Consider the following 22794-nt stretch of genomic DNA (forward strand, 5'->3'; position numbering starts at 1 on the left):
ATATTCTGTTCCTTGACGTGGACATCAGCTTGTTTGATCACAGAATATGAAGCTGAGTGAAGCTGAAAAATATTTTATTCAGAACTGTGGAAGTTGTCAGAGATGCAGGACAGACAGGGCAAACAAAAAGATTAAAGGACGTGCCAGCGTTTGAGGAGCCTGAGAACGGGCAAAATGATGACACCCACAGTCTATTCTGGACAAGATGTATAAGCTCTGAAGTTATGAGGTTTGGTTTCTCAGACAGGAGATCGCCTGTGAAGGGAAACATCTTTCCTTGGCAGCCTTGTTGAGGACATTTGTTCTCATTTGTTGCCTTAATGGACTTACTAATATTTATTTCAAAGTGTTGCCTATTTTCTGTTTGATGTAGTCAGAGAATCACGTGGTTGTGGGCCACGTTGTTTGATACTGTTGTGCCTAAAAACTTCACAGCCCTACATTTAACAGTTCTTATTTTGGATGAGGTGCATCACCTCCTTTTAGCTTTCACCTTCCCTCTCTGATGTCTGGCCTTCCTCCACTTCATCCTTTGACTGATTCCTTTTCGACAGCTCTGAGTAAAATCCTTTCTGCCTCATTCTGCCCTCTACTTCCTGAAGTATAGACACTGTTCCAATCGGTTATGAGGTAGTAAGTTCTGCCGACTTAAAAGAACACAGAATAAAAGTTTTGTTTTGGAAAGCCTGTAATTACTACGCATTTGAGAAATCTAGATCTAAGTTAAGATGCTCAAATTAAAGAAGGAACAATTTGAGTTTAAGCAATAGAATCTACAAAAAACAGAAGTATCACTTAATCTCTCATGGCCATAAAATATGGAAGCTGATGTGTTCTGTTTGCCCAGCCCACACAAAAGCCAGGATGCCCCCTGACAGTACAGCAGGAGTCATATATGGTGCATGATGTAGAAGTATCAGACTCGTGTCCCCAAAGGAGGACAAAAGTTAATTGCTGGGTCTTAGGAGGATATCGCCAACTGACACAGTTATAATGAAGTGGACGTGATTGGGAATGAAAGAGGCTGCCAGCAAACCTCCAAGACTGTGGCTGTAATATTACCTTAAGAACAGTGTGCAGAGAGCTTCATGGATTTCAGCTTCATGCTCCCAGTGATGGGTACGACCCCTCCCTGTTCATGGATCAGACAGTTTGGTGTGAATGAACACCTGACAGAACACCTGAGGAATTAACTAGAGCAGAGATTGTGATTCGGGCGTCTGGTTCAACATCAGTGTCTGACCTCACAAATGGTCAGACTGGTCAGATTTCCCATAAACACAGACCTGCACCTTGTGGAAAGCAAGGTTCCCAGGTGAGCTGATTAAGAATGGGATCTCACTCAGGTTCATGTGTGTTTGCAGATGAGCAAATATTGTTGGCAATATCGTGTGGCAGCTGTCAGTTAGGGCTGCATGGGCTTAGAGTTAAGCTTTAGTAGGAAGTCACTGCAAGGTGACGTAAAATGATCTTATTATAAATGTTATTTATGTAAACTGCATCCTGGTACAGCATGCCTTCGTTTTTCTGGTTTTCGTCACTGACTTTTGATTGCATTGGTCTGATTCGTCTTCTCTACATCGATTAATCGTCCTGTTGTTTTGTCGCTATTAGTGAAAGGAAGCAGGATGCACACATTGGTGGGCGCTTTCAGTAAGCTCCTGTTCAGGCGCGGTGAAATGCAGAGGCAGAGTTAGCCACCGCCACGATGGAGTCGCAATACAAGTTTTGTTTGTATTTTCCTGTCGCCCAAATATCGAGTTTATCAGACGCAGCAAACTACACAACGCTTCCTCAGCGAAAGAACGTCTACCTCGGGGAGACTCTCCAGTTTCTGCTGGTGTTGCGGTTTCGGGGCTTAACGGACAGGGACGATGGTGCTCTGTCTCGGAAGGACCTGGGGGGTTCTTTGTGCGCTCTGGCGAGCGTGTGCGCCGCGGAGAGCTGGAGGCAGACACCGGCTGAGCAGTGTGACCGCATGAGCAGCTGCAGTGAAGACAGCGAGGATGTAGAGTGTAGGACCGCAGAACAGAGCGGAAGAAGACGGGGGGACAAGCAGACCTTCACACAGTGTCACCAACTCCTCAGTCATAAGTGCTCACCCAGTAGTGCAGCGATGCACAGCGAGACAGAACAAGCCAAGGTAAAATAAGCCAGTACTGAAGAAGAGGAAGTCCATAGATTTACACACATCTAATGTTTCTGCAGAACTGTCATCACTCATTGTCGCATGTTACCTACAACGAGACAGGAAAAAAATTGGTTTTTAAGTAACCTACACATATGTCCTAATTAGATAAAAAACAAAACAAAAAACAGAGGGTGGTTTAGATTGTCTGTACTCGAGTAGAAGTGCAGATACTACTAGTAAAAATACTCCAGTAAAAGTTACAGTACTGATTCTACTTATTTACTTGAATAAAAAAAAGTAAAGGCTCTAAATGTGCTCGAAGTAAAGGAGGACGCTGAACCCTGTGCTATGTGAACACAATGATAGAATAACAGAGGGGAACACAAACTTTAGTCTATTTTTGATTCTAATTATACTCAGCTAGAGTCTGAAGAAAAAGGAAAATCAAATCTATTTGCTGTTGCCTCCATTGTGGAGGGGACTTTGCCTGTAAACAGGAAGTGTGCACAGTCAGAGGTTAAAGTGGGTTCAGCAGGTGGGGAACCTAAAACTGGTTGTCACGGCTCAGTGTGGGGAACTGAATCAAACTCACACTCATTTCTCCTGAGAGCTCCACTAGGTGTTCTTACTGTGCAGGCTGTGATCAGCTGACCTGCTGCTCTCTGTGGATGGACACACCTGGATTCAACCAGATGTGAGCAGATGTTTCATCCTCCACAATTTATACTGTCTTTATACTAGATGCTATAAAACCAGTATCAAGGTGGAGTTCATCAGTGGATCTAAGCTCATCAAATTCATGTGACTCTCTGCTACATGTGATTTAAGCTAACTGTGGCCATGAACCCACAGCCACTGTGCTTTACTTTAAGTCGTCCCAGTGCAGAAAACTAACCTGCAGAGGGTTTTCATGCCTTAGTTTGATTTGCAGCATGTTTCAAAATTTAAAAAAAGTCACATATACAAACAAAGTATCTCGTTTTAAAAAATCCCACGAGCATCCTTACCTTTAAATGTAAGCTCTCTTCTTCCTGCCACGTCCTGTCTGTCTGAGTGAAGTTAGCTCTTTCTTTTCTCTCCCTGTCAACACATTGTTACACAAACTGCGCAAAAACAATTTGTGTGTTTGCAGAAATGCTGCATTTGAAATGACCTTCAGTAACACATTACTCCCTTTATGTTCACTCACCTTCTGTGGGGCTGACTAGATGCTGAAGCCCTGCAGCTCATGAAGCCCAGTTTTAACCCCTGACTTTGACACACTTCAGCTCTTTTATGCATCATCCTCTGCTGACGATTACACAACAGGACTGCCATGGATGTGTTACTGTTTACACATAAATCAGTTTGATGTTTGGAGGCTCGCAGTAACAAATAATAACTCCTCTTGAATGCAAAGTAATGAGTCTGTTTTTGAAAATGTGAGGAGTGAAAGTAAAAGGTTACTTTTAGAAAAACAAACTACGTAAGTACAAAAACACTCTCAGCACTCTCCTGTCTAGTCCCTGTTGTTACAACCCGTCTGCGGGCCAGGAGATGGCATGGATGAGGCACTTGCTCCCCACCAACACCCACGCAGCCACAGGAAACAATCACTGGTCATTACATGGCATTTATTTACAAAGTAATGAGGCAAAAACAACAGAACAGGAGTGTCAACACTTCAGGGTGACCTGAGGCCAAAATAGTAAATAAAACAAAGCTAAGGTCTGATGGATGCCAACATACACGACCTCACAGAGGAAAGGAACCAAAATAAAGACAGAGTCTGACCTCCTGTCCAAAAACAGGAGAAAACGATGTGTTCAAAGTAACGGCAGCTCACCCACTCCACTTCCTCAGCTGTTAGGAGAAGCGTGTGAAGCGCTCCAGGCTTTATATATAAGGCTGCAGCCAGTCATTCAGGAGCCGTACATCCATGCACCAGTGGCAGCAGGGCACCTGCACAGTTGAATTACCATAACATGCAGAGTTAAAAGAGTTGCTACAACAAACTGTTCAGGAAAAAACAAACACATACAACAAATGATTGTAAAACTATTCTTTAAATTTTAATTTATCAGCTGTTGTAAATGTCTATACATAAATATCTGCAAACAGAAAACTGAAACGCATACATTATTTTCCACCACAATTAAAGCTAAACTAGCATTAAGCGAGCACAGGTTTCATTTTTTATTTACCAAAGTGTTTGTTTTAAGAGTTTTACCTGTGATGGCAGCTGTTAGATATCGTACTGTTGTGACTGATTGTTTAACTCAGTCCATATTATTTTATTTATTTAAACAAAAATTGTCTTATGTTGATCTCCTGCAGTCTGCTTGGGTGTTGGAAGACCAGCTTATCTTCTGTCTCACTGTCTCTTTGGACAAGCTGCCAGTCAGTACACGTAAAGCCAAGGTTGGACACACCTGTATGCATGTACACGTAGTGTGTGTGTGTGTGTGTGTGTATAGATGTAGATAGATTGACAGCGCTGCAAACCCTCGGCCTTCTCTCAGTGAGCTTCATGATGGGGTCACCTGACGTGTTTCCCCTCACAGGTGAGCCTGTCAGGGCTCATTTGCTGAATTTCTTGCCTTCTTAATGAGGTTGGGACCATCAGGTGTGTTGTGCAGCAGTCAGGTTGGTGCACAGCTGGCAGCCATATTTGACAACTGTCAGAATTCATATTATGGCAAGAACCAATCAGCTGAGAGAAACAACAGCCCATCATTACTTTCAGAACTGAAGGTCAGTCAGGCTGTAAAACTGCTAAAACTTTGAATTTGTCCCCAAGTGCTGTCACAAAAACCATCAAGACCACGATGAGACTGTCTCACATGAGGACGCCCCAGGAAAGGAAGAGCAGGAGTCCCCTCTGCTGCTGAGGATACATTCATCCGAGTCACCAGCCTCAGAAATCACAAGTTAACAGCAGCTCAGATCAGAGCCCAGATAGATGCACACAGAGCTCCAGTAGCAGACACATCTCTACATGTTCAGAGGAGACTGTGTGAATCAGGCCTTTATGGTCAAACAGCTGCTGAGAAACACAAGGAGTGGACATTAGACCAGAGGACATCTGTGCTTTGGTCTGATGGGTCCTGGCCTCCACAGTCACCTGACCTAAACCCAGTGTGGATGGTTTGGGATGAGATGGAGCTCAGAGTGAAGGCAAAGGACCAACAAGTGCTCAGCATCTCTGGGAACTCCTTCAAGACTGTTGGAAACCGTTTCAGGAGACGACCTCATGAAGCTCATGGAGAGAACGCCAAGAGGGAGCAAAGCAGGACTCAAAGCAAAGGCTGTTTGGAAGAACCTGAAATATCAAACATGTCCTGAGTTATTTCACACTTTTTTGTTATTACAGAATTCCACATGTGTTCATTCATAGTTCTGATGCCTTCAGTAAAAGGAATTTAAATGGTGTAAAAAAACGTAAACATGTATTGTATAGGTTCTAGTGTTTATATTTGTTAGTGTTTGTTTGTACTGTGCTTATTATTCCTAAATGGTACAAAACTGTTCAAAAGTCTTGACTCATCCCTGATTTCTTTATACACTCAAACTAATTACAGGAACACTTTTTAATCAAAGTAAAGCATTAAATAAATTCAACCCTTGGTATATTAATCTGGTCAGTTAAGTTGCAGAGGGGATTTTTAATCGGTTTCAGTTGCTTTGGTGTTAATTACATTAACTACAGGCTTACTAGAGGGCCAATAACAAGACCACTCCATCTATCCTTTCATTTTCTTCCACAAATCTGCGACCGGGTCACGGGGGCAACAGCCTAAGCAGAGACGCCCAGACCTCCTGCCTCCTCCTCTAGCCTATCCCGTGGAACACTAAAGCGTTCGCAGGCCTGTAGAGACATATAATCTCTCCAACATGTCCTGTGTCTGCCCCGAGGCCTCCACCTGGTAGGACATGCCTGGAACACCTCACCCAGGAGGCACCCAACTCCTGAACAACCTCAACCAGGAACTTGTCGCTGACCCGGCGTGGGCTCTCCGCCCTTTGCCAGCTGAGGTACATGGCCTCAGACTTGGAGGTGCTGATAAAAACCAATTCATTTACCTCTTAACAGGTTCACCCTGAGTGGATGTGGCAAATGTGAAAGTAATGGAGAAGTCATGGGGGATGTTATGCTGCCTGTAATAATGCTCAGCATGACTGGTTTGTTTGTAGGTTAGGGAATGGGCAACCTCATCCACGGAGGGATGCACATCCCTCTGCAAGCTAGGCAACGGCAGCTTGATGGCCGTTAGGTGTCAGAGTGAAATCTTTGGAGCCACTGTCAGATGATACGCTGGTGTAGCAGGTCCTGGGTTTCTTGTGTTGCACCAGAATGGTCACATGGTCTCATGTGACAAGAGTATGATGAAGGAACTGATACTATTGACCAGCCCCCACACATGCCTGACCTCAATCTAGACATTGTTTCGGTCAATCTGAGACTATGCACCTGAGACGATCCAGCTCAGTGATACCCTGGATCAGTTCTGCCTGATATTGTCAGGCTTGCACACTACTGAGTAGAAATGTTATTACAATCAACCAAAACTAAACTAAAAACAAAAACTAGATGACAAAATTTTTAAAACCAAACTAAAGTAAAAAAGAGGAGTAAAAGCGTACCTGAAGAGAAAAACACACAATGGAGTACATCATGGATCGGCCTCCTCGGAGCCCGCATCATCTTTACAGAGAACAGCAGCAGCCAACAACCCTATTAGACCTCTGGAAAGCCCTTCAAGAAGCCCGGAAAAATCTTTGTGAAGACAGAAATGACAAGAAAGCTTATCTTATCTACAAACTCTTGTTTTTGCCTTATTTCCACTGTGGTGGACTCCACTCACACGCAGGAAGTGTGTTGCTGAGTTTTGTGGTACGATGTTTGCAGTTGTTGTTTGTTCAAGAATAACGTTAGAGTGCGAAACGTTGGCGTGTGAGAGCTCTCGTCTCGTCTGTGTTTACCTCCACACTGGTGACCCCTGACTCGAACACGTTAGGAGCCGAGGATGACGACGCTCCAGCAGCTGCTGGCCCTCTGCCTCCTGCTGCAGCTGCGTCTGCTGTGGCGCATAAGCTGCCGGATCCCCGGGAGGCTGGAGGTTCAGTTCGCCCTTCGCAGCGTCTCAGGGACAAGGCTGGCACTGGCAGTCAGGAAACACTGCAGACAACTTGAGTTTCAGTAAAACTTTATGTATTTATGTATAAGGGCGATCGTGGCTCAAAGAGTTGGCAGTTCGTCTTGTAACCGGAATGTTGCCGAGCCCCGGCTCGGACAGTCTCGGTCGTTGTGTCCTTGGGCAAGACACTTCACCCACCGCCTACTGGTGTTGGCCAGAGGGGCCGATGGCGCGATATGGCAGCCTCGCTTCTGTCAGTCTGCCCCAGGGCAGCTGTGGCTACAACCGTAGCTGCCTCCACCAGTGTGTGAATGTGAGAGTGAATGAATAGTGGCATTGTAAAGCGCTTTGGGGCCCCGAAAAGCGCTGTATAAATGCAATCCATTATTATTATTTCCAGTTTTCCTAACAAAGTGTAAGAAATTAAAGGTGGCTTAAGACTTTTGCATAGTACCCTGTATGATGAACTCTAGAGGTGGAACCTGTAGTTGAATGCCTCTCTGTGATGACAGATTGTAGTCACTGTGTGGAAGCAGATGGAGGAAAATGCAGAATTAAGGGAGCTTGGCTACCTGACTCTGCTGCAGTTTAGGAGTCCAACATGCACCTTCAGACAAGATCTTAGCACCTTCAAGGCACAAGGTAAACACGCCATCTCAACATACTGAATGAGCTCTGTGTGTCACAAGAGTTAAAAAGGATTGTAGTCTAAAACCTACAACTAATGAGGTCATAAGACTAGGAAACCAGTATCTGTCCCATTGGATTACATATAAATTATAATTCCATTGTCCAGTCTGATAGTAAACAAACACCATGGTTTCCTCTTTCCTAGTCAGCACTACCCTGGATGTTCTTCCACCTCCCAGTGTCCAGTGTCGACATATGACTGTTTCTGGAAAACATCTGACCGTCCTCAAGGGTAGAACAGCAGCTCATGCACACACAGACACAAAACGTGGACTTTTATTATTTTTTTAATTGTATTTTCCCAAATCTGGATCTCTCCTAAACGACAGCTACCTGTCTCAGTATTAAGTGAAACAGCAGCCGCTATATCACGACCCTTAAACTAAAGCAGCTACGTGTAATGTTTAATGTTGATCATTAACCATGTCAGACGCCACACAGTTAAGCGCCATGATTCATTACTAAACAGTGTGATACGTGGTTTCAAATCCCTTTTGTTATTATGGAATTGACATTTTTTCATCATACAGTTCTCAAATGAATATTTGAGTGTTTCTTAGTTTTAAGCAAGTGTCTCATTTCCCCCCCACATAGTTAGTCAAGTAAGAAATTCGTTGCCAGGAGTAGTCCTAACATAAACCCAAACACGTTTAAATACGGTTTAAATGCAACAGTAGGGGGCAGCCCACTGGGGTTTAAATAGGGTGTAATTACTTGTGACTCGCCACTATTTGATTTTAGAGCTTAAGTATGAGGTGAAACGTCTTCAAGAAACTTAAAGAAGCCCAGCTGGTTGCTTTCCGAGCTCCTTAGAATTATCCATCACGTAGTCCTGCCTCATTTTTGTGTAATCAAAGTAAACGTCTGTCACGCTACCTTCATCTGATTTTTACTGCATTTTAAACTTCAAACAAAATGAATATACACAATATACAATACTATTCTGTTAAATTTAGCAAAAATTGGGAATTTGAATGGTCCAGAAAACTGCGTCAAGTTAGCAAAACACCAAAATGATGCAATTGTACCTAGAAGTACAATAAGCTCATAAACAGCTAATGATTAGTGGGTTACTTTTTCCTCAGTGATGAACTGCAGCTCACAGGACAGAATGTGTGTCAAAGATGTCAAGATTCTTCCAAACTATAACTCGTCTTACCTTCCCATGATGCCTGATGGCTCAGTGCTCGTAGTCGACAATGTCTGGTAAGTACATATGCACTCGGTGTGCAAATGCTTTGTAAGCAGGGAAGTAATTGGCAAGTTGTTTTCTGTGTTCTTTAGCCTCCTAATGAGCATAACGCTTTATACTTTCTATTAAAGCCACCAGTCAGCAGAGATCAGCATGGCTTCATTCTGTCGGATAGACAACAAATCATCACATTTACCTTGTATGCTTAGTGCCCTGGAGGAGCAGACCTTCATTTTTCAGCTGCAGCTACAAGAGAAAGAAGAACAGCAATCCAGCAAGGTGAGAAGGCACACTGGAGAGTGTGTCGTTACTTTTTTAAAACCAGTGCGATTTTGTGAAAACAAGTTTTAGTGCAAAGTTAAAGCTGCCAAATGATTACAATAAATAGTAAGGAAGTAAAGTTTATTTATATATTACCTTTCACAGACACGTGTCACAAAGTGCTTTACAAGGTAAAAACACATATATCATAAAACCCTGTTCCAATTAAAAGCTTTTTGAAATAAACACGTCTTTAGCTGCTTTTTGAAGGTCTCCACTGAGTCCACACACGGTAGAAATAAAGCAAGTGATTGTACTAACAATTTGCTTGCATAAACCGTGATTTATATATGATTTACAGACGTGGACAAAATTCTTGGTACCCTTCAGTCAATGAGCGAAAAACTCACAATGGTCACAGAAATAACTGTAAAACAAAAGTATAAGTAAATACAAATTCTATGAATGTTAACCATTGAAAGTCACACATTGCTTTTTAACCATGCTTGAACAGAATTATTTAAAAAAAACTAAATGCATGAAACAGACCTGGACAAAAACGATGGTGCCCACAACTTAATATTTTGTTGCACAACCTTTTGAGGCAAACACTGCAGTCAAGCGATTCCTGTAACTGTCAATGAGACTTCTGCACCTCTCAGTAGGTATTTTGGCCCACTTCTCCTGATCAAACTGCTCCAGTTGTTTCCAGTTTGAAGGGCGCCTTTTCCACACGGCATGTTTCATCCAAAGATGCTCAACAGGATTGAGGTCAGGGCTCATAGAAGGCCACTTTAGAATAGTCCAGTGTTTTCCTCTCAGCCATTCTTGGGTGTTTCTGTGTGTTTTTGGGTCATTGTCCTGTTGCAAGACCCATGACCTGCGACTGAGACCAAGCTGTCTGACACTGGCCAGCACATTTCTCTCTAGGATACCTTGACAATCTTCAGATTTCAATGTACCCTGCACAGATTCAACCCCAGAGGACGCCCCAGAACATAACCGAGCCTCCTCCTCCTTCATTTTTCTGTCAGTGAACATAGAGCTGATGTGTCTTGGCAAAAAGTAAAATTTTGGTCTCATCTGTCCACAGGACATCTTCCCAGAAGCTTTGTGGCTTGTCAACATGTAGTTTGGAAAATTCCAGTCCGGCTTTTTGATGATTTGTTTTCAACAATGGTGTCCTCCTTGGTTGTCTCCCATGTAGCCCACTTTGGTTCAAACAGCGACGGATGGTGCGATCTGACACTGATGTTCACTGAGCATGAAGTTCACCTTGGATCTCTTTAGAAGTCTTTCTGGGCTCTTTTGTTACCATTCGGATTATCCGTCTCTTTGATCTGTCATCAATTTTCCTCCTACGGCCACGTCCAGGGAGGTTGGCTACAGTCCCATGGATCTTAAATTTCTGAATAATATGTGCAGCTGTAGTCACAGGAACATCTAGCTGCTTGGAGATGGTCTTATAGCCTTTACCTTTAACATGCTTGTCTATGATTTTCTTTCTAATCTCCTGAGACAACTCTTTCCTTTGCTTCCTCTGGTCCATGTTGAGTGTGGTACACACCCTGTCACCAAACATGACATAGGTAGGTAGGACCGCAGAGTCATAATTCTCCCTCACAGACAGAATTATGACTTTGTTTTCTGCTTGGCCGTCACCCAAGGATTTACGTCCCTGATAAACAGGAGGCTCACTATCTGTTTAACCTCTCCCATGAACTAACACTGGCCTCACTGCGTCAAGTGTGTGTGTGTAGAGCATAAGGCCCATTTGTAGTGCACATGCATACAACTAAGTGACAGGAGTGCTCTTGCTATTACTATTACTAATGTGACACGATAAAAATGTATGATTAATACATCAGAAAAGAAATCTGCCACATCACAGTGCTGCTTTCATTACTGGTCACCACCGTTTGTATTACAGAGGTTAGAACATGCCATAGGAATTAAAGGCACTCTGCCTTTTCTGTTTACTTTATACATGCTTCCCTTAGCCTGTATTATTCAAACTCTTGCAGTCTCAGGCGCCTGCTCTGTCTACCAGTAGCTGGGGATTCACTCCTCTAGTATTCCTGCTGATTCCTTTCTGTGCGCCGCTCATGTATTGAACCATTTGCCTGTTCAGCCTCCGATATGATGCCTGACAGGAGCTTCCATGTGGTACTGAGGCAGGTTATCATGCTTGCTGTATTTCTTTCTACTTCAATACCGATAACTTCCCTCCACGCTACCTTGATCTTGACCTCCAGTCTCCTTCTCCAGGGTACTGAAGGGTATTGATTAGTCTCAGTGATGGTTACAGTAGGAACTGTCCGTAGTGCTGCATTCACATCATCTAGTAGACCTTCAGAGAGTGCTTCACGTAATCTTGGTAACCGAATACGGAGGGTCCAAATTTAAAGCTTCACCATGATCCTACCTTTCAGGTCAGTTTCTCTCACACTCAGCGCTCCTTCTTCCATCGTACCTGGGCTTGGTACCCAAGCTCGGGTGGGGGTGATGATGATATCTCCCCCCAACTTGTCTTCCTGGCTCCCCCTTGCCGTAGCTTGTGTGTTGTACCTCGTCAGTCTCTAGCTGTGACAGCAGTTCCTTCCTCCAAATGTTGGAACACTGAGTTAGTAGTTGTTTTGCTGACAATCTGGATGCTGGAGATACCAGAGGTCCCACATCCCGCTCATGTAACCTCTTCTCCTGGGGTTACTTGCATATTAGTACTCCAACAGTGCCCTGTTCTCATCTCTTGCCGACTTGAGCCTTCTTGTTTCAGTACACTTTTCATCAGTATCCTGGCTCCTCAACACCTGACAGGGACCTTGTTAATCCTGGCGATGGTATGGTTTCCCTTTTCTCTTGCCCATATCCGAGGTAGGCTTGGTTAGCATGGGGCATCTAGCCTAGGGACCTTATCCCACCTGTAAAAACTGAAAATTTAATGAGGATGCATGGAAATCACATGGAAAGACCATACCTCATAATGCCTCTCATCACCTTGTCACTTCTCTGCCCTCTATGGGGCTTTCAGTCTGAAGCCTCCCGGAGAGTCCAATGTGAGAGGTAGAGGGGTCGAAGAGGAGGTTTTAATTATTAAATAATGTTGTTGTCTTTTCATAGGGTTTGGAAGTCCCATTGTTGGCTGTCCTACAGTGGCACAGTCCAGTACATCCTGCCATGAGGTAACTATTTGTCTTCTTGTTGAGGTATTTCTGTAGCAGTAGCAGTACATAACAATCCTGGAGTCTGCATGTACTGTGTATATGAAACGACTGCTGTGTATTTTAAAGTAATTACAGCTGCTGCTTGCATCCAGTAAAGGATGGCAAACAGACTTAAAGTTCCCTTTGAGTTTTTATTTATCTTTTGCTTAGTGTGGTCTACAAATAAAGATCGTACAAGTTTATTTAACAGAAATAACATTAATTTCCCAGTTGATCACTATTTCACATGAGTCACTAGAGGGCACCAAAGGATCATCAAAAGGCTGCAGGCTGCTAAATACAAATAACCTTTAATATACATATATATATATATATGTATATGTATATGGAGAGAGAGAGAGAGAGAGAGAGAGAGAGAGAGAGAGATCTATAATCCTATATTTTTGGATCTACAGCACTATTATGTTATTTGACTGAACACAAACATATAACAGGATTTAGAGAAAATTAGTATAAAAATAAATTGATTAATTTCACCAACTGTGGCAAAATAAAAAAATTTTTTAAACAATTTAAGAGATGATATTTATATGACTTCCAGAATTTGTAGTTTAACATCTATTTTAAATAACAACTGAGTGCGTGTTTGCACCCTTAGCGCAGACTGTAGCAACTATGGATCATGTATGTGGCTGCACTACATTAGACCTTTGACCACTATGCATTGCTGTAGAAGGACAGCAATTGCTCAACAAACGCAAGCAGGAGTAACACAGTTCCAGCGCCTGGGGCCTTTCTGTGTGGAGTTTGCGTGGGTTCTCTTCCTCCCACAGTCCAAAGACCAAAGTTTAGTGGGATTAAGTTAACTTATAATTCTAAATTGCCCATAAGTACGACTGTGAGTGGGAATGGTTGTCTGTCTCTATGTATCAGTCTTGCAATAGACTGGTCGACCTGTCCGGGGTGTACCCTGTCTCTCGCCCTGTGGTAGCCGAGCTAGGCTCCTGCCCCCCGTGACCCTGACAGGGATAAGCACATTGTGTCATTTTGTATGCCTTTATGTGTGAAATACAAAATGTATTAAAGAAGAAACCAAAACACTCTCCATATAAGAACATTAAATGACTTTTTTCTGTTTATAATTGTATAGAATTGAAATTGTAGTCTTGTTGTGCTATTTGTTTTCTCTTATAAGAAGAATTCCTGCTATATGTTCTAATAATAGAAATATAATACTTATCATGCTCTCTCCAGATGCATCTCTACTTGTTACTCGATACCCAGTGTTCACTTAAATCGTCCGGAGTTGGTGATGATGGCGTCCTGCCCAAGGACCGTCAGGCCTCAACAACACTTCTGGGTGAAATATACGCTGCTCAACAATTTGCAAGATTTCCTTGCTGTTCGTCTGATCTGGAATTCAGAGGGTGAGTATCAAATCCTACAGACAGTTCCTAGTGTGTGGGAAATAATTATTTGCTCCCTCTCCTGAATCTGCAGCGAGTCAATGGACAGAAACTGAGGTTTTGGACTTGATTAGCATGGAGAGAAATTGATAGACTGCTGCAACAACACCTACTAGATCCGTAGCCACCATTTTTACTTCAGAGCGCGTTGTGTGTGACGTCTGCTTTTGCACATGCGGGCCGCTTTGAGGGTTCACCCTAGAGCGCGTTTGCTGTCACATTTTATTTGTATTGTGAACAAGCAGCCAAAACAATTGGATTTGATAAAAAAAAATCAGATTTGAGCATTAAGACCTGCAGTGTGAACGTAGCCTTAGATTCTTGCATTGGATAAATATTCTCTGCTCCAATCCTCTATCGGATACCTAATCCAGTCTAAATTCTCATTCTTCCCCCTGCTTATGTTTGTTACCTGCTCCTCACTGTCCATGCATCCATCTAGGAGGAAGTGAGCAGGATCCCAGTGTGGGAGCGGTTGTGTGCCAGTCTCCACTCAACAACCTGGGCCAGTGTAAGAAAGGTTCCATGCTGTCCTTCACTGTGGCCTTCCAGATTCTCAAAACTGGGATTTTTGAGGTACCAAAGGAAATAAGTTGTTAAATGTATTGACATTGTCTTAATATTAACAGTGCACAAACCCAGCCCAGTAAATCCTGTTTATGCTCCGTTTAATGTTTGATCCTTGAAGAACTTTAAACCAGGAATTACTACACCGCTCATACTGCTGTATTGTTTTTATTTGGCACAGTTTTGCTTGACAAAAAATGTAAGTAATGGCTTTCCATCTTCCACATGTCTATGATAACGCGGTAGCTGAGCCAGCATATGAAGTTTACAGCTTCTGTGCCCGCACCGCCCACGGAGCCTCAGTCACCTTTGAAAAACACCTTCGAAGGACGAAGCCTGAGCCGGTTAAAGAGCTTCCCCCACCACCAGCCATTTTGGTCAGTAAATCTCAGGTATGGAGGGTCATTGTACAAGACTGCTTCTCAAACTGTGGGGCACTGAGATACTTCCACTGGGGTGTGGGCGACTGGGAAAAAAAGTTTTTATTAAATGAGTAAAGTTAAGTTGAATTAATTGAAAACTGTAAAAAGGGAAGAAATGACCTTTTATCAACTTGGGTGGGCGAGGGTTGTGACCAAGATCAAAGATACAAGCAACAGAAACGAGCTTTCTCCAGAGGGTGGCTGCCCTTTCCCTTAGAGATGGTGAGAAGTTCAGTCATTCAAGAAGTGCTCAGAGTCGAGCTATTGCTTCTGGAAATGAGCCGGGTCATTGTTTTGGGCATCTATAGGTTGCCTCATTGGCTCCTCTCAGGTCAGGTGTTCCAAGGTGTCCCACCTGGAGGAAACCCTGTAGCTGACCCAAGACAAACTGGTAAGACTATATCTCTCTGCTGCCATGGAAACGACTTGGCGTCCCCCTGAATAAGCTGTGGGAGGTGGCTGGAGACTTCTCTGCTTAGGTTGTTTCCAGAAGAAGAAGATGGATGGAAATTCCTTTGAGCTATGTCAGATTTAAGCCAAATATGTTTGTATAAAAGATTCACATAATAGACGATACACTTTTTAGAGACATTGTAGTAGTTATGCAAGATTGGAGACGCATTTAAGACAATCTTTCATATTGCAGTCCACAATGATGTCTGTGATATCTTTGTTCTGGGTCCAGGTCAGGCGCTATGGCAGAGCTCCAGACAACAACCTCTCCTGCAGGAACTGTTAATCGAGCCCCTCACCTGCCCCCCGACCCCAGCTTTGTTTCACTGGTAAAAATAGCCAAGAGAGAGTGTAAGGTGCTAGTGCTGGAATGAATCAAAGATGTACACAAAAGGTAGGAAACTTTGGTGCATGTACTGTTCAACATTACCTGTTTTATTGAGGTGAAACATTAACCGCCTTCTGTAGTTGCACAATCAAAATGGACTGGCTCTTAATGTTGTAAAAATAAGACAAAACTTAGGAAGCTGGAGTGAAATACGTTTCATGTTACTTAATGTTCATGGTTAACATTCAGCTTCTGGCTGTAGAAAAACAATACAACAAGCTATCATGGGACTAAAGCAACACGACAGCCGAAAGTGTTAGTAACCTTTGTCCAAGCTGACTGGAAGGAGCGGTTTGATTCTAAGTAACTTTAGACCCCCTAAAATTAATTGGAATGAAATTTGTATTTCGATTATTTGCCATCAAATGGATAGTGGTGAAAAATGTCCATCTATCAAAATGTACACAAATGTAAATCTACTGCAAACTGGTCTAATGTTGGTACATTTCCTAGGAGCATTTTAAACTTCTTCTCACTCTGTTTCTCCGTTCAGGTGATCTGGACTGTGGGAGCTTATGACAAAAGCATCACTGTTCTGTGGCTGTGCTTCAACACAGAGCAGCCGTCAGATCTTTGTCTTCATGAAGAAGAAGCAGCAGTCCTACTATAATAAATGGTAAAGATGGAGTCAGTGAATGAGGAATGAAAGATGAGTCAGAGGACTGGTGCTGATGAGATTCTGATGTGAGCTCAGGTCAGTGGAGTTTGTTACGCCTGATGACAAATTCCCTCCATCACATCAACATTTTTATTTCCTTTAAAGACCTTTTAAAAATGTTTGTTTTTGCTAAACCTGTTTAACTGTGTATAACTGTTCATACACGTCTCTGTTTATGCTTGAATCTGTTGGTTTCGCTCGAGTTTCCTTTTAGCATCATTGAGTCAGGCTCAATAGCACAAAGTAAGCTCCAGTATGTTCATGTCTCAAAATGTGGACGTGATAACAAAACTTTATACTTTTTACGTTTTTGTAAAGAAATGTTTTTTGTTTTGTTTTGCATACTGTGCCATGTGGCCTTTATATGTAACAATAAAAATGTAATTACTCATTCTATTTAACATGTCAAAGGTTTACAGCTGGTTCTTGGCTTCTTGCCTCAAACTTAAAGGATTTATGTCTTAAACTATTCTTATGTCAGCCTCTATGGTTTGCACAGAGACTGATGGGCTAAAAGTTTTGTTTTATAGTAGGATCCAGTCAGAGTGTGTCGAGCCCTTGCAGTAGTTACTTACTTACTTTCAGTTTATCTTTTGATTTAACTTCTAGCAGCACTGTCTAATATTTCAGACCTTCCTGCTGTGATATTTGCCCCCTCCTTCATCTCCTTCTTGTTTTTGATTTATTAGACTTGCATGTTCCAGATCATAAAAAGACGAGGATAACCAGAGTAAATATCCCAGCAGCTGAGCTGGCGGGCAGCGCACTCAACTTTGTGAACGTGGACCAAAAATGGGCCCGATGCGGCTTAGAAACAGCTGCTTGATTTTTTTTTACATAAAAAACATTAACAATTATAAAATCTGCACTTTAGTTGTGAATATAATTTTTGCTAACACTGATTTTATTAAAACTGCTTTTTCTGTGCAGTAGAAAACGAGCGATACTGTAGGAGGCTGACAGTTTAAAGAGGACGTACAGTGGGATGCAAACGTTTGTGCAACCTTGTTAATAGTCATTATTTTCCTGTATAAATCGTTGGTTGTTACAATAATTATTGCACACTTTCTGTAAATCCAATAAACTTCATTTCACTTCTCAAATATCACTGTGTGTGTGTATGATATATTTAACTGACATTTTTTATTAAACAACGATTTATACAGGAAAATAAGGACTATTAACAAGGCTGCCAAACGTTTGCATCCCACTGTAACTCGTTTTTATTGAGACTGAAGATGATTGCATGTGCGAGTGCATGTTTGGAGTCATTGCACTGGTGGTACCAATGTCTTAGAATCTGAGCATCTGCCTAAACATTGTGCACAGTTTAGTAGAGTTAAATGCAAAAATAGGCTTACAATTAAAAAACGGACGTAACAGTTACAGGTATGTGCAGTGACTGTCAGGGTCAGATGATGTAATACTTTGTGAATGTATTAGGGTTAGGGCATCATGGGCCATCAAAGTTCTCATTCTCATTAGAACAGTTGTGTTCAGCACAGTGTACATAGGACACAACATCCTGAATATGTGCAGCTGAGACTGTAATCTTAGTGAGTCTGTGCACAGCTGCTGGGTTTTTGCTTTTGTTAAAAGTATTGAGCGACCTTTCTAACAACGTAACCCAGTTTGGAAATATACGTTCCTGGTTCTCTAGTGCAGCAAGTGGCATCAACCACACTGTGGGTGCTACACAGTACTTCTGTCATGGTCCTGGGTCGTGTGACCCAGTGTGTTATGCTTAACCTATTTTGATGTTTATTGTTTGCTTAGGTTCTTTAAGGTAGTCCAGTCCTTTTTGTAATTATGTCACCCTTGCATTACGTCTCCCTTGCCCTTCGTGTGTTTATGTCTGTGTGTCTTGTACTGTCAAGTTCATGCTGTCAGTTATGTCACCTCCCCCTGTACTACGTCTCCCCGGTTCATGTCTCATGTTTCCTGTTTTACTTTGAAGGCCTGCATTCACTGTCTGTGTATTCAGCTCACTCCTCCTGTCCTGTCGTTAAGTTCATGTGTGTCAGCTGCGTTCCAATGTGTGGCCACTTCCCCTGATCATCCCTCATGTGTATTTAGTCTCTGTGTTTCTTACAGTCTGTGTCGCGTCGTCTGTGTTCCCACCCTCCGTGTTTCCATGGCTGGTCTGTTGTCTTCCAAGCCATAGCCTCACCATAGTTTGTTCCCAGTTTAGGTTTTTGTTTAGCCACGCCATCCCTGCTGTATTTGCACACCTTGTTTTCAGCCATAATAAAGGCTCGCCTTCTGTTAAAGCTCACTCCCGTCTGTTCACTTGTGTACGCACCTGGGTCCATTACACGCATTCTCCACTCGGTCCGTCACAGCGGACCGTGACAACTTCCTGATTATTTAGTATTTTGTACCGTGTGAGAAACTATGAAGTCTGTGCGTTTGTGCGTGCGTGCATAGATCGATCTAGATTCTTCTTTTTTATGACTGACTGTAAGTTTGAGCTCACTTTCTTAATAAATTTGGGATTTCATAGTGTCATCAGTTGTTCTACACTGTATAAAGCTGTGAATAAAAATATGTATAAAACCTCTGCAAAATATTCTCTATTCATACTTTCAGACGTGTATTTTTAGTAGAGTTGACCAGCTGGTCATTAGTTAGATGTTCTCCCACGTTTTAGAGGCTAAACTTGTAAATATAGGAGTTTGTTTTTTAAATATATGAATAAAATCCTTTGCAGTCAGTGACCCTAAAATCTAGAGCTCATTTACATCATCAGATGCCCGTGACATGCTCTGGCAGGCTTTTATTGCCCTGCCTTCAGTTCCTGGGTTTTCTGCATTGTTCTTTGATAACTCTGTTGAGTAGAGGACAGTTGACTCGCTGGGCTCGTGAACAATTTCCTGTGTTTTGCCTTTAAAAACATGTAGCTTGCATTTACAGTATACTGTGTAAGATAAAGGTCTAATCATCTCTTAGTTTACTCAGATTGCACAGAATGTATATTTGTTAATAATTTGAATTAGTTTGGATAAGTGTAAGATAATAGGGAATTTCAGTTTTTACTATATAATTTTGTTTAGCGTAATATTTACAATTAAATTGTATTTTCTTTCCTTATTTAATTTTGACGTACTGTTCCTTTAATACATGGTAACCGTGCACGAGTGTGGAGTAACGGGGCTTTAACTAGCTGTGGAGTCAAACAGTTTTCTTACCGTGTACAGGAACATTCAAACGGATCACTGTATTTCAAGACTGGAAATAAATGTTTGCCTGTTTGTTTTCAACTACAAGCGGACTTTGTTGATTATGTTCAACTGCACAAGGACACGCATGTGGCCCGACTACCAGCTACTGCTTGCGCGGTAATAGTATCCATTTTTCCCCCATTTGCAGTGTGTTATAGCACTTTGCTGACTCTCCACAGTGATTGTAGCCCGGCACACTTCACGTTCCACGGTGTTTCACAGATGATGATGTGCTTTGGATCATGCGGTGTTCCTTTCCTTCTCTATATTTTTATCTTCCCATCATTTGGATACAAGTTAAACTTGATTGTATCTGTCCAAAGACTTTTTCCAGAAATGTGCCACCTCTCTTACAAATGCTCTGAAAACGTTTGGACTCCATGTAAAAGGTAAATACAAACAGAGCGGGCCAGTTTTGTAAAAACATTTATTATTCACAACAGAACTTCCAGTATTTAAAATGGATTTTTTGGGAAAAATAATTTGAAATTTGATAACAGCAACATTTATCAAAAAAGAGGAGATATGGCAGTGCGTACTAATGTGCAGCGTTTCCTATTCGTTCAACAGTCTGCAAATATTTCAGAACTGAGGTTTCTTTGAGAGGAATGTTGTCCTATTCTTGTTTTAATATATGATTTTAGTGACTCCATCAGATTGTCTGGAGTTCATGTTTTCCCAAAAGAATGAAAAATGTTTGATTTGCCTGAATACAGAATGGTTTTCTACTTTCAGTCGTTTTTTCCATGAGCTTTGGTGCAGAGGGGACAGTGGTGTTTCGCTTTGCTGTCTCTCTCTACATCTACTGGCTGGTTATTAGACAGCAGGTTAGTAATGGGCACACTCTGAAGTAAAGACAGGGTGGAACTTATTACTCTGAAAAACTGTGGGCAGACACTACAAGAAGCACATACACATATAACTATTTATTTATTTAAACATTCACTTCAAATGACATGTTCAAGCATAACTTAAAAAAGCAACAAATAAACAAATAAGCAAGTCTTATCTTCATTTTTACTCTTCTTTGACATGACAAGTGGTTACATAGAGAAAAAATAGTTTCATTGAAGTTTGTCATCAAAAAGCAGTGACTTTCTCCTTTTTCTGGTTATCAATGTTTGTGTATGAAACACCTAAAACAGAAGACATGGGAGACATATTAGAGCTGAAAAATAAGTAAAATACACACACATTATATACATACGAGTATTTATACACAAAGCTTTAGTTGTCAGAGAGATGACATCACATTTGACTCTGGTATACAGAGTTCATGTTGCCCCTTCATCACCCCCTGTGGTGGATTTTTGTATGACATGTATACCTATATAACTCTATACACTGTATATCTATCTGTACTAGATAGCTTTCACGTAGAATATTAGGCACGAGGTATTTTGCCCTTATGCACACACACACACACACACACACACACACACACACACACACACACACACACACACACACACACACACACACACACAATAAACATTTTTCATGCAGCTCTTAGAAAATAGTAACATGGTAACAGAGATACTGAAACACACTATTAACCTACGATGGAGTGTTTATTATTATGTAAAGTATTTAACCCATATATTTGATGTAGTTAGGCCAAGTATTATTCACATGTACATCATAAGATTATCACAAAAAGTACGCTGTTTGCTGTAGTAATGTGTGACCTTTGACCATGTTGTGACCTATTGTCAGAAGGCAAAGCAAAGGGTTAATTTAAGGGTGCCCCTTTGTGCTGGGCCCTCAGCCAGAGTCCTGGCCCGTACTTGACCCTGCACCTGCTGTTTTTGGGCGCGTGGGAAAGTTACTCCACAGCAGGGAGGTGGGTTCCTGTAGAAGGGGATCTGGGAAAGTCCTCTGGGCTTTTTCCTGCTGTCTGTCCGTTGGGGTTGGTCCCAACCTGCATGCGCTAACAGCGAACACCCTAGGGGAGCTTTGCCTTTCCTTCTGTTTTGCTGAGCTTCTCTGTTTAATAAAACAGCTGGCGTAGACCTTTGCTCCTCTCCTGTGATTTTTGTGTTTTTGACTTTAATTGGACTCGAGAAGCAGAAACCCACCTACTTCTAATCTGTGGAATTACTCACACTTGCGACCAGCACATCCCTCCTCTACTATTGTTGACAGTTTGACAGGAAGAGAAGTCTTTGCAGACCTAAGGTGGGCTGCCATGCTCCTTTTTTTAAGAGAGAAAAAGCTTCCGAACAAGCGACACTTATTCTTATTCGAAGGACGCTGTCGTGGATTTTTACCCATAACATGCTGAGCGAGGCACACAGAGTCTGAGATTTTTATATTTTGCTCTTTCGTTGTGCTTTTTACTGTCAGACCTTTGAGTGGATTTGCTGGCACATCCTCGCCTGGTGGTGTAGTGTTAATATACACCTGAATGTTCCAGCCCAGCAAACTGGTCACTCTGATGGTCATGTGGATTTGATGAGCAGGAGCTTGACTGCTACACACCCTTTCAATTTGATGCTTATAGTGACATTATGGAAACAACAACAACAACAACTACTAACAGTAGTAAGTGTTACACTAACTAGATGTTTATTGTGGTAGAGCAGCTTTATTGCGTTTTGGGGATTTTTTTTAAAGCTCATTTAATCTTTTTCCTGATCCTTACTTGTTGATTCCATGCTGATATTTGTCTCCTTCTTCTTCTTTTTCCTGAAAAGAGAAAAACGGAGGTTAGAGACTTTAATGTGTGCATGCATAGTTATTTATTTATTTGAAGTTTTATAACGGTATTTGGAAAAAACAAAAAATATTGGCCCAGATATATTTTTAAGACATGTATTTGTGTTCATACAGTGGACACAGACATACTTATTCAAGCGCATATTTTTGTTAAGATGATCTGTTAACACTCACATGGTTTTCTTTTTGCAAACAAGAACAATGGTAGTCACGGTGATGATAATGACAGCAACTGGGACCAGAACCGCAATCAGGATAATCCACTTAGTTTCTGAAACACACAAAAATGAGAAACAAAGTCTTTAACCGTTAACCACATGTCCTCCACTCTCAGTGAAATAATTCA

General features: G+C 41.9%; 2 protein-coding genes across 4 annotated transcripts in view; one reads left to right on the forward strand and one right to left on the reverse strand.

Annotated features, from left to right (window-relative positions):
- Window positions 1–1652: 1652 nt before the first annotated feature.
- Window positions 1653–17692, forward strand: LOC143416609 (trafficking protein particle complex subunit 14-like). 3 transcript variants are annotated; one of them, XM_076882029.1, is made up of 12 exons: window positions 1653–2143; window positions 4448–4531; window positions 7761–7890; window positions 8084–8170; window positions 9024–9144; window positions 9262–9409; window positions 12512–12573; window positions 13810–13982; window positions 14464–14597; window positions 14835–14980; window positions 15696–15857; window positions 16345–17692. In XM_076882029.1, the coding sequence occupies exons 1-11, from the start codon at window positions 1709–1711 to the stop codon at window positions 15835–15837; spliced, it is 1662 nt and encodes a 553-aa protein (XP_076738144.1). In that variant the 5' UTR covers window positions 1653–1708; the 3' UTR covers window positions 15838–15857; window positions 16345–17692. The 3 variants fall into 3 exon arrangements, with proteins under 3 accessions (XP_076738144.1, XP_076738145.1, XP_076738146.1); XM_076882030.1 differs by having other exon boundaries at window positions 14835–14965; XM_076882031.1 differs by having other exon boundaries at window positions 9340–9409.
- A 2506-nt stretch (window positions 17693–20198) lies between these two features.
- Window positions 20199–22794, reverse strand: part of LOC112433318 (IgGFc-binding protein-like) — a 72482-nt gene continuing 69886 nt past the window's right edge. The window contains exons 99-101 of the mRNA XM_076882276.1: window positions 22623–22719; window positions 22375–22418; window positions 20199–20866 (exon numbers count right to left, since the gene is read on the reverse strand). Of these exons, the coding sequence (XP_076738391.1) occupies window positions 20811–20866; window positions 22375–22418; window positions 22623–22719 (197 nt within the window). The 3' untranslated portion in view covers window positions 20199–20810. The remainder of the gene's footprint in view (window positions 20867–22374; window positions 22419–22622; window positions 22720–22794) is intronic.

Source organism: Maylandia zebra, linkage group LG3, assembly GCF_041146795.1.
Source record: "Maylandia zebra isolate NMK-2024a linkage group LG3, Mzebra_GT3a, whole genome shotgun sequence".
Classification (NCBI taxonomy): domain Eukaryota; kingdom Metazoa; phylum Chordata; class Actinopteri; order Cichliformes; family Cichlidae; genus Maylandia; species Maylandia zebra.